At 45.3% G+C, this 18,829-nt stretch overlaps 1 protein-coding gene across 1 annotated transcript; it reads left to right on the top strand.

The window, feature by feature from the left end:
- LOC8073260 (RNA-binding protein mde7) lies at nucleotides 554-5,208 on the top strand. Its single transcript, XM_002445255.2, has 8 exons — nucleotides 554-998; nucleotides 1,085-1,160; nucleotides 2,241-2,370; nucleotides 2,461-2,572; nucleotides 3,412-3,503; nucleotides 3,643-3,712; nucleotides 3,803-3,885; nucleotides 4,102-5,208. The coding sequence occupies exons 1-8, from the start codon at nucleotides 681-683 to the stop codon at nucleotides 4,181-4,183; spliced, it is 963 nt and encodes a 320-aa protein (XP_002445300.1). The 5' UTR covers nucleotides 554-680; the 3' UTR covers nucleotides 4,184-5,208.

Raw genomic sequence — 18,829 nt, 5'->3', positions numbered from 1 at the left:
GGAACAACAATAATTGTTCATAAGGGTATTTTGATAAATTTAGTAGAGGCATAGGTCTGCGTGGTTGGTCCTATAATTATATTTTTTCGAATGAGTAGTTCAATTTTACAGTAACATATAGTTTGAGTTCCCTGCAATGCACGAACACAATTGCTAAGACTATATGGCTTCATTCGTTTATCTTATAAGATATATTTTTTTACTAATTAATAGTGTTTTTCTTCCATAGTAGATCAGCGTTTCAGTCATAACTTTTCAGTAAGCGAAGAAGAGGCTAAGGTCTTGTTTAGTTCTAAAAAATTTTATAAATTTTTTCAGATTTTCCGTCACATCGAATCTTACGACACATGTATAAAGTATTAAATATACGTAAAAATAATAACTAATTGTACAGTTTATCTGTAATTTGTGAGATAAATCTTCTAAGTCTAGTTAGTCAATGATTGGACAATATTTGTTAAATACAAGCGAAAATGTAAATTTTTTGGACTAAACAAGGTCTTGTATAAGTGTGAAAAGTTAGAAAAAGAATAATCGGGGAGAAACTGGAGCAGGCTGCAGGTGCGGCGCCAGCCTGGCTGGCCTACCACAATCCATAGTTTCGTTCCCCTCTCTCTCTCTCCTCCTTCCGAACCCTCCAGGCCCCAAACCCCAATCTCCGCTAGGGTTAGGGTATTTCCATGGCCGGCGCCGGCATCCACCCGTTCCAGTGGCCACCCGCAGCGGCCGCGCCGCCCCCGCCGGGGGCGGCGGCCTCGGTCGCCGTCCCGCCGCCTCCCCCCGTGCCCGGCGCGCCGGGCACCGTTGCCGCCGACGAGGTCCGCACCATCTTCATCACGGGGCTCCCTGCCGACGTCAAGGAAAGGGAGCTGCACAACCTGCTGCGCTGGCTCCCGGGATTCGAGGCCTCCCAGATCAACTTCAAGGGCGACCAGCCCATGGGCTTCGCGCTCTTCTCCTCCGCGCACCAGGCCATCGCTGCCAAGGCCGCGCTCCAGGTTTGTTTGTTTCGGTTCTTTGATGGTCGGCGAGGGTTTGAACTTTGGAGGGATGAGATGTGACCCCGGGCACTCGTCATCTGCAGGATATGGTGTTCGATGCTGAGACCCAGGTGGCGCTGCACACCGAGATGGCTAAGAAGAACCTCTTCGTCAAGAGAGGTGAAATTTTGTCCACTTGTCATGCACATGTTCTCACTGCTGTCGCTCTAATAGCATACAACATCAATGGAATCTCCAATCCCATAGATAGAGTTTGTTCTTGCATTAGTACAACGTTGTTGGGATAATCTTCATTGCTAGGCGGTGCTTCCCTGTGCTGTCATGGCTCTTTTGTTTGGTTCAAATTCAAAAGGAGCAACCTGTGATGCTGAGTACATTAAGTCAGAGTAAAGTTTGCCACATCTACCGAACATTGTTTGTGGTTCTTGAGACAAGACCTATGGTATCTAGTCACTAGTCTTTTTTTTGAGAGATTTAATAGAATTCCCTTAATTACACAACAAATTTGAAGCAATAAACCCTATAGATATCAGTAACCTGAAGGCAGGCCCATGCACTGGTTTCACTATTGTAAGAAGGTATCAGCATCGTTTGTAACCTGGAGGTTGTTTTGATCAGTTTAAAAGTGTGAGCTTCAAGTACAAAACTGTGGAGTATGATATGCTTATTTTCATCAGTAATTGAATAAAGCTTCATAGTATTAATATTAATTTGAAAAATCTCGACCCTGGGGTACAGCCATATATGCAAAAGAAACCCCTGAACCCCTGGCTTCACCCTATAGGTCTACCTTCCTAATACTCCCTCTATTCCAAATAGAAATAGCGTATATCTAAAAAAGCTATGTATCTAAAAAAGCCAGAACGACTTAAAAATTGGAAGGGAGGGAGTATTAATTAACCTATGAAAATTTGATTTTTTTTTAATTCAGTTTCTATTCTCATTTTCATATTTTGGTACAACTTAATAAGTAGGCAGACAGGATCAACCAATCCTCGACCTCATTGCAATTTGCTGTTGAATTTAATTTGGAGAATTAGGTGTATGTATACAAGTGTTTGCAGCATGAAACAAGAGTTCCCAGAATTCTTTTGCCGGGTTTACTGCTTAGCACAAAACAGTCTAGCTTGATCTTAGCTTGCCCCTTCAATAACTGTTTGCTTCCAGTATAATGAATGGTTTAGTTACTACAATGTTTTGCATATTTATTATGTCTTGAATGATTAAAACCAATTTTAGGTGTGGGAATTGATGCAAATGCTGTGGATCAAAGTAAACGGTTGCGAACAGGTGGAGATTATACTCATTCTCCTTATGCTCCTCCATTTCATCCACCTCCACCAGCTGTTTCCATGTGGGGAACCCCAGGGTAATTGTTTATTTATTTCTTTTTTCTCATGCAGTAATTAATCATTCATTCATCAAGGGCTTATCATTTCTCTGTTTGGATATGATTCAGATATATCACAGCGCCGCCTCCTTACAATCCCTATGCTGCCTATCCAGTGCCCCCTGTAGCTATGACTTCACCTTCTCCTGTTACTGGTCCAACTGCCTATGCTCCTGTGCAGGTAATTTCAGAGTTGATGTTGTCTGAATCATAAATCAAATATTGCATATTTAGTTTCTCATGGTCATGTTTTTGTATTGAACCAGTCTTGAAAGGTCTAGCAGGGGTGAAGTGTGAGACAAACACTTTTTCTATATTAAGTTTCTTCTCTGCATGACAAGAACTTGCATGATTAATGTTTCATCTATAGAATATTTGAGGTCAGGGCTCGTGTAATAACAATATCAAATTGTGACCTCTTCACCCTGTTTCTCTTGCTATGTCCGCTTGGATATCATCAGTTATGCGAACTTCTGGTAAATACTGATAGCTTTACCTTTGCTGAAGCCTATGGCACTGTAATTTTCACGATATGTATCTCTATCATTGATTGGGACTTGGGACTCAAGAAAACTTGAGAACAAAGAATCGGATTGGCAATTACTGTTGGACTCTTGGTAAATTGCCTTAAGAATTTGTTCCTTCAGATTTGTCAATCAACAATATTTATTTTCCAGTTATTTACATTCTAGCAAATTCCTTTCCAACTTACTTGATTCACTGTCAACACTATTTTATACCTTCATTGAACTGACTCTATTGATGTATCTCTCATGGTCATATGTTTTCTTTATGTGTATATGCAAGCATATTATGGCTTGATTGTCACAAAAGCTTTACATTTGGATGTAATTAGATGATTGGTTTAATTGCTAGAATGGGCAAATATTTGCAGCATTATTTAATGTAATGTAGTTGAAGTTTGTCTTGGGTCTACGGTGACAGCTGATTCAAAGTTGTTCATATCCAAGATTCTTAAGGTTATAATTTCTTATGAAAAATTAAAATTTTCTTTTGTAGAACACAAAGGATAATCCTCCCTGCAATACCCTTTTCATTGGCAATCTCGGTGATACTGTAGTCGAAGAGGAATTGCGAAGCCTTTTCAGTGTGTAAGGACCTGCACTCCCAACAGAACATTGTTACCTGTGGATTCCATTTTGCCTACTGGGTGTATGGCTGCTGCATATTCTGGTTCTGGTCGGTGCAATCATACGTTTTTTCTTTTAACTTTTTCTCAATTTCTTGCAGGCAACCTGGATACAAACAAATGAAAGTATTACGTCAAGATAGGAACACTGTTTGCTTTATTGAATTTGAGGTAAGTAGTTATGGTTTTCATAATTGATTAAATAGTGAGACACTACCTTTGTTTGCCAATCACATGTCTCAATGCCTTCCCTTTTTTCAGGATGTGAATGCTGCTACATCTGTACACCAAACTCTGCAGGGTGCTGTTATTCCTAGTTCTGGTCGTGGTGGAATGCGAATTCAATATCCTTTATAAATTGAAAAAAAAATGTTGGATTCTTAAATTGAATCAGACCTTTATCTCGATTTTCAATTTAATAATGATCTCATCATTAATAAGAATCCACCCTTATCTATGTGTGATTATTTCATGTTTTTATATCTTAGATATACACACTTCCATTTGCTTCATTTTAATTTGGTTTGTATCACATTTTGACACTCCTTGACATCTTGCACGTTTTCTAAGAATCCCTTTGGGCGAAGGAAGGATTCAGCTGGTGGCCTTGCGAGCGTTCTGAATGGAGCTCCTGTGAACTGATTGCAGCCTGAGGGGGGATGTATCTTGAACTTTAGCATGTCATCATGGATTTCATACTACCACATCTAATTTATGATCTGCATACTTCTGCTGAATGCGCTCTCTCTCATGTGACATCTTCATTTGATGGAGCATCTGGGACATGATCATCATCTATCATCATCTTTATTAGGTGGAGGTTCTGGGGCATGATCATCATCTGGTAGACATTGCATTGTCACCAAAACATGCTGGTGTTACTTTTTTTTAATCTTTGTAGCTTGTGAAGGCCATCCTAGATGTCTTGTAGATGTGCATTTGGCATTTGTCATGGACATTACTCTTTGTAGTACTATTATTATGTATTTCCCTATGTGTAGTTGCAACATTTTGTGTGTCCATTGTAATGGTTAAACTAAAGTGGTTTCTCTGGTTTGCTAACAATTTGGGAATCTTAGCTGATTCATTCCATCATGTCATGGCATTTTTCGAGGAAAGTTTGTAGACATGGCATGGCAATATGGCATACTTCATTCCATGCATGCTGGAGCATTGCCTTCATCCGCAAGAAGCATGTAATCATCGGTTGACTAACAACGATAATTTGTTCTTTAATGTTTTTCGTCCAGGCTGAGAGGCTAACAGTGATTGTAAAATTGCAAAAATGGCGCAAGCCGTTTCGTTCTTTTACTGCAGTGTGGAACACCAAATCGTTGCTGCAGTCCTTTTGGCAGCCTTTTTGTTCTTTTCCTGCGGCACATGGTGGAATGCTAAGGCGTGACTGTGGTCCTAAGAACCTATGGATCTGCTGAGGTCTTTTTTGTTTAGAGAAGGTCCTTTTGGTTAGAGAAGCTTAGTGATGCTAATCTGACCAGTGCATTGAGCTGGGAAGCTGGGAAGTTTCATGACTGAAAGTTCTTCTGCATCTGCTGTCTCTAGTCCAAAGTTCTTTTGCATCAGCTGATTGTGTTTCATTTTCTTGAACTTTAATGTGGAATCAAGCTTTCTGTTTAGATCAATAAATTTGTGTCTATATGTTAGTATACTAATTTCTGACGCTAGTGAAAGTGACTTTTGAGAAAAATTGGGAAAACTTTTTGAACTAAGAAGTACTGCAGTTTTGTTATTATTTCAGCTGAAACGAAATTAGTTATTACTTCACCTGAAACGAAACTGATTTCACAGTCGGCAGAAAAGGACTTGTGCACAGGCAATTGATGGAGGAAGGGAAACGGACTCGCAATTGATGGAAGGGAAACGGACTCGTCAGAGTACATGCAATTGGAGGAGGAAGGGAAGTGTGTGCTTCCAATTATGAGTTGGATAGATCACACAACCTGTCTTCGTACAGTCAATTGATGGAGGAAGAAGGGAAGTGTGTGCTTTCACTTTTGATATTTATGAGTTGGATAGATCAGACAACCTGTTGTGTAGTAATAAACTGAGTGAATTTTGGTGCGTCTACTTTCGCCATATGCTTGATATATATAAACAATTGCTGCCATCTCGTGTTGAATAATGAAAGACATCCCTTCGTGGACGCGTGTAGCGTTGATACGAAACATAGTGTCCTTTCAAAGAGACCCCTTGGTGATCTCACTTAGCAAGTAGTCAGATATTTAACTACAATAGTAAGATACTAGCGCTACTGATGGATAGTGTCCTCTTAAAGAGACCCTTGGTGATCTCACTTAGCAAGTAGCCATTACATATTTAACTGCAGAGCCTATTAACTTAGCAAGCTAGACAAGAAAGAGACTTGGAGTGATATTTTATAATGTCAGAATCTAAATGTTTTCGAATCAAGACTAACGATGGCAATGGCTAATTACCCGCTGGCTACTCATACCTTTACCCATAAGAAATTTTTTTACCCACTAATTTACCTATACCCGTGCACGGGTAAGAGTTTTTTTTCTATACCCTTACCCACGCGGGTAACGGGTAACCTATAGGTTATCCTTACCCATGATTCCAAGAATATTTGCAAAAAATAAATACATATTTAAATATTTCAGGCTCCCAATTTCAGTCAAAGCACCACAAGTCATTAATAAAATCATCAAATATACAAGCTCCACGAACACCTGATCAAGTAATCTAATAGATAAATCCATCATTACTAGATAACAAGTGGCAAAATTCACAAGTTTCCGTGTTGTGCGGCCGCCGCAAGGAGATAGGGGAAAATGATGGGTGAGGTACTAAGGTGAGGGCCTAAGGTTTGACAGCTTGATATATGATTTTTATTAGGCTTAGGTTGTGTATGGTGATTTTGGTTCATGATTCTAACTTATTGAATCGGGTTAAAATTACCCATGGTTAACGGATATAGACAATACAGTCTCATACTCTTACCCGCTAGGTAAAGTTTTTTTTTTCCATTATCTTACCCATAGGTTAAAATAATAGCCATATTTTTACCCTAATAAGATAATTGCTCATCGGGTTTTGGATAAAAATTGCTATCTTTAATCAAGACTGAAGTGAGGAACGCGGTCATGTTCTATGTTTCCTGCTGTTAGAACTAAACTAGGAAAGGCACAAGGAATACAAAAAGGCACCAAGAAATACAAAGTAATAGCTAGGGAAGGAGTCACTCTGCAACTTCTTCCTTGTCTATTCCATAGCATAGCCTACCTACGGGATATCTCTACTCGATATGCACTATGAGATCTTCTCTAGCCTTCTTGCTCTGTTGGGCCCCTATGCGACTTCAGTTATCTAACAATGACTTACGGTCTCTGCTCGTTCGCTGTAACTAATTGCATTTGTTTGTGTTCTCATGGAAACATCGTGTTATGATCCGCAAGTTCTACCAGCGACGTGGCAAAACTAGTGGCCGAAGGGTGGCCAGCCGGTTCCAGAGCCTAGAATATTATTTACTATTAATTATTCAAGAGTATGTTAGTTATATTATTTATTTGCTTGAGAATAGGTCAGTTTGTTAGGACTACACGTATAAGTCTGGAACTCTGAGATTGGAATAGATTAAGCCTGGGTTTGGAGTATATCTCCCCTTAGGCTCCCAGGGTACTGCTCTCGTCTCCCTCTACTGCTGCACGTACTGCAATCTCCTGTTCGGCGCCTGCTCCTCGCTGCCGTCGAGGATTCAAGCCCCGGCCTCCCACCTTCCATCGATACGCTCTACGCTCCCTAGGCCATAACAACCTGGTATCATGTCAGGCCCTGGCTCCTCCGCCGCCGCAGACCAGACCTCCGTTGAGGTATCTGCGACGGCGCCGCTGTCCACCTCGGCCGCCTTGATTTCCCCCTCGCCTCCACTACCGACGGCCACCACGGTGTCCACCAACGCGCTGGACGCGCTCACCACGGCCATCCTAGGCATGCAGCGCCAGATGGGTGACCTGGCGCTGCGCGTTTCAGCCATAGAGGGCGTTCCATCTGGGAACCTAACGCAGCAGCCCACCCTGGGCTTGCCCGGGTTTGGTGGTCTGCCACAGCTGCCACCAACGATCGCGCCCGGGGCCTCGTCCACCGCCCCAGCGCCGGCGGCTACACTGTCGGCGCCCTCTACTGCCGCGACGGCCACCACCTGTCCGCCACAGGCGCTGCCGTCGGGCCAGGTGCCGATCACGCAGATCAACTTCCCCCACTCGCCATCCCCGGTGCCCTCGCTGTCGTCCATCATGAACGGCGGTCACGTTGATGCGCTGCCACCTCCGCGCGTTCATGTACCACCGGATCCTGAAGCAGCGGGCGTGCCGCGCTATCACAAACTGTCCTTCCCAACGTATGAAGGCAAAGAAGACCCACTGGGGTGGCTCAACCGTTGTGAGCGCTTCTTCAATGCCTAGCGCACCCGCGACGTCGACAAGGTGTGGCTGGCCTCTTTCCATCTACTGGGATCAGCATAGCAGTGGTACTACATCATTGAGCGTGATACCGATGCGCCATCTTGGGAGGAATTCAAGCAACTCTGTCATCAGCGCTTCGGTCCGCCTCTAACCACCAACCATCTGGCGGAATTAGCGCGACTGCCGTTCACCACGGATGTCACCACCTACCTGGAAGCGTTCCTGGCGCGCTTGGCACATGCTGGACGCCTAACGCCATACCAACAGGCCCAGCTGTTTTCAGGGGGGTTACCAGAGCACATCCGGATCGAAGTCGAGCTCCACGACCCTCGGGATCTGCAGCAGGCCATGCGCTTGGCACGTGCTTATGAGTGTCGCAACACGCCTACACAGCTTGCCCTCCCAGCGCCTCGGGGCCCTCGACGTGCCACGGCGAGCTCGATGCAGGCGCTGCCCAGCACAGGGTCTTCGACATCGCCCACTGCATCACCTACTCCGCGGTCTTTCAAGAGGATGTCCCCAGCAGAGATGTCGGAGCGCCGCAAGCAGGGTCTCTGCTATAATTGTGATGAGCCCTACGTTCAAGGCCATAAGTGCGCTCGTCTCTTTTATTTGGAGGCTGCGGATTATATTGTCGAAGAGCCAGATGAGGACGATGAGAAGACATAGGACTCAGCTGCCCCAGCACTGCCGGATTAGCACCTAGCTGTGATCTCCTTGGGCGCCATTGCGGGCATACGCACCCAGGACACTATGCAGATTTATGTAACCATCAGCAACGAGCAGTTCATCGCCCTCCTGGACTCTGGTTCCACCCATAACTTCGTCCGTGGCGACGTCGCTCACCGTGTCGGCCTGCAGTTCGCCCCCTGTCTAGGAGCGGGCGTCATTGTCGCCAATGGTGACCGCGTGGCCTGCCGTGGGCTAGCACGCGATGTGGGCATCCGTATTGCCGATGAGTTCTTTTCGGTGGACTGCTACTCAATTCCACTTGATAAGTGGGACATGGTCCTTGGTGTCTCGTTCCTCCTCACCCTGGGCCGATTCTCTGGGATTTCGACAACCTCTGCATGGCCTTCACACGTGGCGACAGACGTGTGTTCTGGCGGGGCATTGGCTCTACCCGCCATGATGTCCAGTCAACGCGCCGCCTCCATGCTATACACAACGAGCCACAGCTGCTGGACACCTTGCTGCACTCTTTTGAGGATGTGTTTGCTGAACCGCAGGGGCTGCCCCTGGCACGGAACTGTGACCACCACATCCATCTACTGCCTAACACGCCGCCGGTGGCAGTTCGCCCTTATCGATACCCTCAGCTCTAGAAAGATGAGTTGGAAAAGCAGTGTGCCTCTATGCTGCAGCAGGGCATCATCAGACCAAGCACGTCAGCGTTTTCGGCGCCGGTACTTTTAGTGAAGAAGCACGATGGCTCTTGGAGGTTTTGTGTGGATTACCGCGCGCTGAACCAGCACACAGTTAAGGATAAGTTCCCAATTCCTGTTGTTGAAGAGCATCTGGATGAACTTAGGGGTGCACGGTTCTTTACCAAACTTGATCTGTGTTCCGGGTACCACCAAGTGAGGATGTATGTTGCTGATGTGGAAAAGACAGCCTTCCGTACACATGAGGGACACTTTGAATTCCTTGTCATGCCGTTTGGCTTGACCAATGCACCCTCTACATTCCAGAGCTTGATGAACACTGTCCTCCGGCCGTTCCTCCGCAAGTTTGTTCTGGTGTTCTTCGATGATATTTTAATTTACAGCCCCTCTTGGTCAGCACATCTACAGCATGTTAACGCTGTTCTGACAGCGCTCCGAGAACATCAGCTCAAGCTTAAGCGAACGAAGTGTTCATTTGCTCAGCATTCAGTGGCATACTTAGGCCACGTGATCACTGCAGAGGGTGTGGCCATGGACAAAGAAAAGATTGACGCCATCACTACTTGGCCGCAGCCACTCTCTGTTCGGGGGTTGCGCGGCTTCCTGGGGTTGGCGGAGTACTACCGCCGGTTCATTCAAGACTATGGCGCCATTGCAGCACCCCTCACGCTGCTCCTCAAGAAGAATGGGTTCGCCTGGTCACCGGAGGCAGCTGCTGCATTTGACAAACTCAAGGCTGCGTTGTCTCAGCACCGGTGCTCGAACTTCTAGATTTTGACAAGGACTTCATAGTGGACTGCGATGCCTCCGGTTCCGGTTTTGGAGCAGTGCTGCACCAGGGTGACGGCGCCCTCGCCTTCTTCAGTCGCCCGATCGCTGCTCGCCACCTCAAACTTGCTGCATATGAACGGGAGCTTATTGGGTTGGTACAGGCAGTGCGCCATTGGAGGCCGTACTTGTGGGGACGCCATTTCATTGTCCGCACTGATCATTACGCTCTCAAGTTTATGTTGGACCAGCGCCTATCCACTGTACCATAGCACCAGTGGGTAAGCAAGTTATTTGGTTATGATTTTAGCGTGCAGTACAGGCCTGGTCATCTCAATGTGGTGGCCGACGTGCTGTCACGTCGGGGCGACACCGAGGCTGCCCTGGAGGTTCACAGTGGGCCGACGTTCCACCTCTATGACGATCTGCGCCGTGAGCTCGACAACGATACGGTGCTGCGCGCTTTCCGGGACAGCGTGGTGCAAGAGCGCGGCGCGCCATGGCGTGTCCTGGACGGCTTGGTGCTCCGGGGCTCCCGTGTCTACGTGCCGGCCTCCTCGGCGCACTTGCCGGATGTGCTGCAGCTAGCACATTCTGCTGGTCACGAGGGCATACAAAAGACTCTACAACGCCTTCGGCAGGACTTCATCATCGACCATGACCGCCAGCTGTACGTGATTTTATTCGTGGCTGCCAGACATATCAACGCAACAAGAGGGAGGCTCTGCACCCAGCTGGACTGCTACAGCTGCTCGAAGTGCCATCGCAGGTGTGGGCGGACATCTCGATGGATTTCATCGATAGCCTTCCTCGCGTTCATGGCAAGAGCGTCATCTTGACGGTCGTGGATCGCTTCTCCAAGCACGCGCACTTCATCGCGCTCAGCCACCCCTACACGGCGCTCACCGTCGCCAAGGCGTTCTTTGATGCCATCGTCCGTCTACATGGCTTTCCGGCGTCCATTGTAAGTGACCGTGATCCAGTGTTCACAGGGCACGTGTGGCGCGATCTATTCAAACTCGCCGGCGTTCAGCTCTGCATGAGCACGGCGTTCCACCCCCAGACGGACGGTCAGTCCGAGATTGTCAACAAGACCATCGCCATGTATCTGCGTTGCATCACGGGAGATCGCCCGCGTAAGTGGTTGGACTGCTTGCCATGGGCTGAGTATTGTTACAATACTTCCTACCACTCGTCGCTGCAGACCACGCCATTTGAGGTGGTATATGGGCGTCCTCCGCCTGCTCTGGTGCCATATTCTGCAGGTTCTGCAGCCACAGAGGCAGTTGATGTGCTGCTGCGCGACCGCGACACCTTCCTCGCCGATGTTCGGGAACGTCTGCTGCAGGCTCAGGCATATGCCAAACGGCATTATGATGCACATCACCGCTTGCTGGAGTTCGCCGTAGACGACTGGGTCTGGCTCTGCCTTCTTCACCAACCCGCCCAGTCGTTGGTTCCGGGGCCTCGTGGCAAGTTGAGCCCACGGTACGCCGGGCCATTTCAGGTGGTGGAACGCATCGGTCCGGTCGCTTATCCCCTTCGCCTGCCGGAGGGTGCTCGGATCCATGACGTCTTCCACGTGGGCATCCTCAAACCGTTCCGTGGAACGCCGCCATCTTCGGTTCCGGCACTGCCTCCCCTTCGCAACGGCCGACTGCTTCATAAGCCACTTCGCGTCGTGCGTTCCCAACTACGCAGGGGGTTTGGCACGTTCTTGTTCACTGGTCGGACATGGACAAAGCTGAGGCAACGTGGGAGGCCGTCGACGACTTCAATACTCGCTTCCCTGACTTTCAGCTCGAGGACGAGCTGTTTGTCGAGGGAGGGAGAGATGTTATGATCGGCAAGTTCTACCAGCGACGTGGCAAAACTAGTGGCTGAAGGTGGCCAGCCGGTTCCAGAGCCTCAGGCTGTTAGAAGTCCCTAGTTCTCAGGATATTATTTACTATTAATTACTGTTATTCAAGAGTCTGTTAGTTATATTATTTATTTGCTTGAGAATAGGTCAGTTTGTTAGGACTACACGTATAAGTCTGAAACTCTGAGATTGGAATAGATTAAGCCTGGGTTTGGAGTATATCTCCCCTTGGGCTCCCAGGGTACTCCTCTCGTCTCCCTCTACTGCTGCACGTACTGCAATCTCCTAGGGCACCGAACACGGCGCCTGCTCCTCGCTGCCGTCGAGGATTCAAGCCCCGGCCTCCCACCTTCCATCGATACGCTCTACGCTCCCTAGGCCATAACACATCAATTCGGTCATAATTGATGGGTGAGTAGATGGGTAGGTGCACCCCTCGTCTAGTGGTAAGTCATGAGGCTAGTCCCTCAGTGAAGCGGGGGTAAATGTGGAAACATAAATAAGTTAGGAATACAAATTTTCACATGATGATTTTTTATCATATCAAAAAGTTTGTGTTTTCTATTAGTTCTCGTTGGATGCCTTTGCAAGGGCCAAGCTTCCGGTCACGTAATTCTATGGATAGCCTATGAATCTTTTCTACATGCTAGTGGGTCTTGCTATCTTGGATTGTTCTTTGTCGTCTTCACTCTTAGAGAGCTTCGGCGAAAACATCAAAAGTTTCTTGTCCCTTATGTAGGGTCGAGATAACAGACTGGAGGGGAGGTGAATAGTCATTTCTAAAAACTTATCGAACCGGCTAATCGAAACTTATGCGAAATTAGAACTATCGATCTAGCCAAGACTACACCCTTCTAAGTTTCAAGCATATTAAAAGAATCCTAATTAGGCAACAAAGTTGCTAGCTACCTAGTGCTCACCTAACTAATTCTACCTTGCAAGGTCACACGAACCTATACTGCTAGTACTTCAAGCATGGGGATCTCCAACACAACTAGTAAACAAAAGCACAAAGCTCCTAAGCTCACTAGCAATACTCAATAACAAGGCAACCAATGCTAAATTAGAAAGCACAAATTACTTAGCTACACAAACTAAGCAATGTGACTAACAAGGTTATTAGAACCAAATTAGCCATGCAAGAGATCTACTTCTATGCCACACAAGCAAGAAGGTAACTAGCAAGCTACACAAACTAAACTAGTTACAAGAGCAACTACACAAGCACTATATATATGAATAAAAGGTAAAGAGCTTGTGTATGTAAATTGCAAACCACTGAGAAGAGATGACAATGTTGACACATTGATTTTTCTTTCGAGATTCACTTGGTTTCCACCAAGCCAAGTCCCTGTTGAGACAGTTGTCGGTCCTCTTGCTAGAGTGACCTGCAATTCACACTTTTCTATGTGGAATGCTTACCACAAGCTCTAGCACTTGACCCAGTCAGACCACATGTTGCTCTGTGTTCAACGTCGAGTGCCTGGTCTCAACGATCGGCCTTGTGCTCTAATGGTTAAGTGATGATCGGACATGCAACAGACAACGACCGGACATGTAGGCACATGATGATAGGATGCAGACGCTTAGCGTCTGCTCGCTACTTAGAGAGGTTCTAAACATGAATTCTAGGACCGGACGCGTCCGGTGCTTTGTGACCAGACTTAGCCCAACGTCTGGTCCTCCTTCAGCTCATCACTCTATGCCACATCAAGCACACTAGACGATCAACAGTAATCCACTAGAGTCCAGTGCCCTACGTCCACTCGACACTTAAAAAGTGATCGGATGTGCTGATCAGAGACTAGGTCACATCCGATACTCAACCCTTGGTTTGTCTTAGAGCGCTGCCTGCTAGAATTGACCGAACACATGACTAGTATCCGGTGAGTGTTTCTCAGTGTCTCTACTCTTTTTGACCTCTAAAAGTTCATCTCCTTTGTAAATGTATTAACACAACCAAGTGTACACCACCATGTTCATGTGTGTTAGCATTTTCATAATCATTTTCCAAAAGGAGTTTGTTGACACTTCTAACACCACTTTACATACTAGGTTGTCATCCCCAGCATGACGCTAGAAGTGTTGGTATTAATAAATACAAATTCTCCTCTAATATAAAATAAGATATCCGCAAGCGCACAGATAATACCAATGTAGCATTTTAACCAGGAGTATCCAGGTATCATTATTTATAATTTTACCTATGGGAAGGAATATGGTTAAGGATAATGAGCATCACAGCATGTGATAATGGAGAGTGTAACCATGTCTTTGTCTGTCTTCTCATACATGATAAGTGTCACAAGATAAGATAATAATAAGTGATAATGATAAACACATAGGCATATAATAAATGATAAACATCTCAATAGAGTACTCCAAGTCTATAGCACTAGCATGGTATTAGGATGATCTACGAGGATAAATCCTATTTTATTCTAACTATAAGTCAAAACATACGATGATTAGTGCAATTAAACTTGGTGAAAGGTCCAAATCGCTAGAGGGGGAGGGTGAATAGCCTATTTAAAATTCTACAAACAACGTTGTAGATTAGAGATATATCCAACCAATCACTCACAATCACAATCACAATCACAATCACAATAGATAATCCTCGGCAAGAGATGACACAAGAGTTTTTACCGAGGTTCACTTGCTTCACGGCAAGCTAGTCCTCATTGTGGCGATACACCCACTTGATGGATCACGAGCTAATTGGCAATCCAAAGCTAAACCCTCAGCGGGTGCCACACATCCACTCACAAGATGGGGATCCTCCAAGCCATGAGCAATCCACTAGAGTAGCCAATTGTGATCTCCTGCGGGGAAGGCTCAAAAATCCATCACAAAAACACTTGGTGAGGCTCGAAACAATCTCTAATCACGAGCTCAACACCTCCGCTGCTCCAAGCCATCTAGGGCATCGGGAAACACCCAAGAGTAACAAGAAATCCGCAACAAACTCAAGGATCAAGTGCCACTAGATGCAACTCACTAAGTAATGCACTTGAATCTCACTCAATCTCACTAGAATTAGCAATCAAGTAAGGAGATGAGTGGAGAGAGTGTTCTCTAGCTCAAAATATGTCTCAAGTATGCCAATGTGAAAGAGAGCAACCCCCAAGGCTGGCCACCTTCTATTTATAAACCCTCTCAACAAATAGAGCCGTTGGCTCTTTCACTGGGCAAAAGTCGGGGGCACTGGACGCACAGCAGGGAGCTACCGGACGTTGGAACCCTGCGTTTGGTGCATAGATGACGACCATGTGTCACTCTTTTGAAACTTGTGTGTCGAACTCTAACGGTCACTTGCAAGCCACCAGATGCTGTTGAGTGGGCACCGGACGCGTTCGGTGCACACCGGACACGTACGCAGAGAGGTTGTAAAACGTGCTAGGTTACTGGACGCTCTCTGGTGCGTCCGATGCTCTCGTTCGAAACGCTCGCAGAAGTCTAGCTTCACCGGACGTGCGAACTGTAATCGCCCTATGTCCAACGCTAAGCGTCTGATGTGCTTGGTTCACAGGCGCTAGAGACTGATACCTCACCGGACGTGCAGGTGCAGCGTCTGATGCTGTCAACACCAGCGTTCGGTGAGTGTTTCTTAGTGAGAGACACTCCGGTGACTTCTCTAAAGAATCCACTAGTGCAATAGAAAATATGCATTATATTTTCTTAAAAGCGTTGAATCCTGCCTTGCAAGCTCGGCGGGAGGGAGAGAGGAACCCAAACCCCTCTCTACCCTAGGAACTCCACCTCCTTTGCAAATGTGCTAACACCACCAAGTGACCACCTCCATTGTGCATGTGTGTTAGCATTTCACAAACATTTTCCCAAAGGAGTTAGGTTAGCACTTTACTAGATCCTAATGCATATGCTTAAGATATGGACCTAGTAGCACTTGATTCGAGAGATTACCGTGATTTCCCCTCTTGATAGTCGGCTATCTATCCTAAATCCAGTCAAACACTTCTCTACTCAACTTAGACCAGCAAAAGCAAAACCCTATGTTTATACCTTTGCCTTGATCACTTAACTCCTTGTCCATCACCATGATCTCTACTCCATGCTTCATCTCTTTGTAATCATGTGGCCACCTTTCCATGCCACCATGCACCTTCATCACATGTGTTGCTATGCCTAACTCAAATCACTTAAACACAAGGCATTAGCAACTTGGTGTCATTAATTACCAAAACCAAACTTGGGCTTTCACTTGGCAATCATGGCTAGATAAGTTTATATCTACGCACATAGATATTACACAAAAAGATCAAGAACAAAGCCATCCTTTCCTTATAATAGTTGTGTTCTATACGGTCTACAATCAGGAGGTGGACTATATAAGACTCAACAGGAGTGTCACACCCACGATCTACCACAAGATCTGGAATGTAGGGTGCAATCGCAGGAAAAAACGGTATAGGCACCATGCCTACATAATATTGACCACTCACTCATGATATCAATGAGCAAGAGCTATACGATCCTATGTTTGAATATAAATCTAATCTAACTATGCCAAGCATATAATCAAAGTAAACTAAGAATATTATAGTTGAGAATATAAGCAAATAGAGCAAAGTCATATCCAATATAGTAGAATAGACTAAAGTCATATTCAAAGTAGCAGATGAACAATATGAATAATACAAGAACAAATATAAAATAGGAGAGATCATGAGGAATTACCAAGAAAACTCTTGATAGATCCAGAAACCAAGCCGGTGCTTGTCTCCTTCTACTTCTAATCCTATATAGTTAAGCTCTAAACTATGGAGCTCTAATTAACATGGAGGCTCTCTAGCTTGATCATATGATTTCTCTCTTGGAATGAATTAATGCCCCCTTGAAACCCTAGGGTCTGGGCCTATTTATATAGCCCCCTCGGAGGAACATTGATCGTAGGATCAAACTGACCTAAATAGATGATTATTATTGATCCTTAAAAGCGGTGGAGGGACGATCCGTGAGCCTCCCCCTCATTAGCTGAGGGGAGAGGGCGGGCACCGTACCCTGCTGGCAGGTGCCCCTCCCTCCGGGGGTTCATCTTCTTGAGTTTTCTAGGGTATTCTTTTGTATACTGTTTATGGTAATTAACTCCAATTTTTAACCGTTAATTAACCTAGGAAGAGATCTAAAATAATGTGTAAAGTAGAATTATAGGGGTTTATTCTAATGAGTTCCACGAGTTATGTTGTTCTCACTTTTCTTGTAGAATATTCAACATTTCACCATATAAAAGTATGTTAAGTGAACAGTCTGAGCATACCATTGCGGTGAGCTTGTCAAGACAGACATATCATTTGCTATATTTAGAGCACATGAGAGAAAGTCCTCGATGGATACGACCTAGAAGACTCTAGAAGACCCTAGAATCATCATCATCACAAGGCCAGGGACTAAACAGACAAGATTCCATAGCTCTGTGAAATAATATTTTCCAGGGATTTATCCAAAAGTTGGGAAAGGAAAGAATCCATTCACGACATGACACATTGCACTAACGGATCAGAAAGTAGCACTAGAAGGGTGTGGAAGACACCAGAAGGTACGAGAACGAAGCGGAGGACCGACGACTGTGTCACACCCCAAAATTTTTGATTTTAGGTTATGCATAGAAAACACTAATTAAAATAATATTTTTGATATTTGGATAAAATTTCTAACGTGAGTTTAAAATAGCATCAATTAGTTATATGAAATATATCATTCTTAAAATTTTTCTAAATTTAATTTGATGGGTTTTTTTTGCTTGATGTGATGCTTGTTTGTTGTTTAACTTTGCGTTGTGAGTGGATAGAGTTTTAAAGCGCGCTTAGTAAGTTGTTGATCTATATCTAGCGTGTCTCTATCTTTCCTACAATCAAGTCTCCTCTTTCTTGATCTTAATCTTTTCCTTTAAAGTTTTCCATATCCTTTAATTCTGCTTCAAATCATTTCTTTGAGATCATCTTCCATCGACCGATCTATTAAAATTTCTCGGAAATTTTTTTGTATTTTTCTGGAATTCTTTTCTACTTTCCTATAAGCATAATCTAATTTTTAGATACTCCTAGATATTTTTTATGAGCTCTAAATACTTTATTTGGGTTCCTCATATTCTAAAATATCTCCAAGAATTTTCCCCAAATTTTTAGAGTCTTCGAAGTATTTTTCGGGATTTAAAAATCAATTCAGGAATTTTCTAGAATTATTTTAATCTCAAAATTAATTAATTCTGAAAATAATAAAATATGTCGTTTTTCTAGACCTCGAACCCTATGTCGGCGTAGCCCTTGACTCACTGAATCCAATACAACCCGTTTCGCAAGCCACCGCTCCTATCGTCCTTGATGTAAAGCTGAAGTTTCGAAATAACTTCGGCGAACTCTCGAAACCTAAAACTCCGGCGAACTCTTCGGCGAGCTTTTCCGGTCACGTTACTCATCTTCGGCAAATTCCGATTTTATCTTAAGGTTTGTCTTGTCGTCCTCTACATCGCCACACCTATTTTGAGAATCCACTCCGTTTGATCGATTCCCCAACATTCTTTTCTCTTTTCTGGCCTGGAGCTCCCATAACCGGCCGCATCTCCAACCTCTCCGGTCACCTCGACCTGTTGCACCGTCACAGGCAAACTCCATCTGCACCATCCCCTCCCGCGTCCCGTGTGCCCATGGCTCGGGCCCTCTTCCTCCTGCGTGCAGCCCCTCGTCTCCTGCTGTGCGAGCAAAGCAGGGCACCATCAGGCTCGCCTATGCAAGCCGCCGCGCAGCCCCATGGCTCGGTCCCGTATATGGACCCCATGTTGCCGTGGCTGGCCACCGTCTAAGCCGAGACTCTCCTC

Source organism: Sorghum bicolor, chromosome 7 (genome assembly GCF_000003195.3).
Source record: "Sorghum bicolor cultivar BTx623 chromosome 7, Sorghum_bicolor_NCBIv3, whole genome shotgun sequence".
Lineage (NCBI taxonomy): Eukaryota > Viridiplantae > Streptophyta > Magnoliopsida > Poales > Poaceae > Sorghum > Sorghum bicolor.
This window is presented reverse-complemented; position numbering and strand designations above follow the sequence as displayed.

What these genes read in the sequence shown, in the direction of transcription:
- LOC8073260 (XM_002445255.2), top strand. Translation starts at nt 681, where the DNA reads ATGGCCGGCGCCGGCATCCACCCGTTCCAGTGGCCACCCGCAGCGGCC. An exon ending in CTGCCAAGGCCGCGCTCCAG is followed by an intron (nt 999 to 1,084) that starts GTTTGTTTGTTT and finishes CGTCATCTGCAG; the next exon opens with GATATGGTGTTCGATGCTGA. An exon ending in GAACCTCTTCGTCAAGAGAG is followed by an intron (nt 1,161 to 2,240) that starts GTGAAATTTTGT and finishes AACCAATTTTAG; the next exon opens with GTGTGGGAATTGATGCAAAT.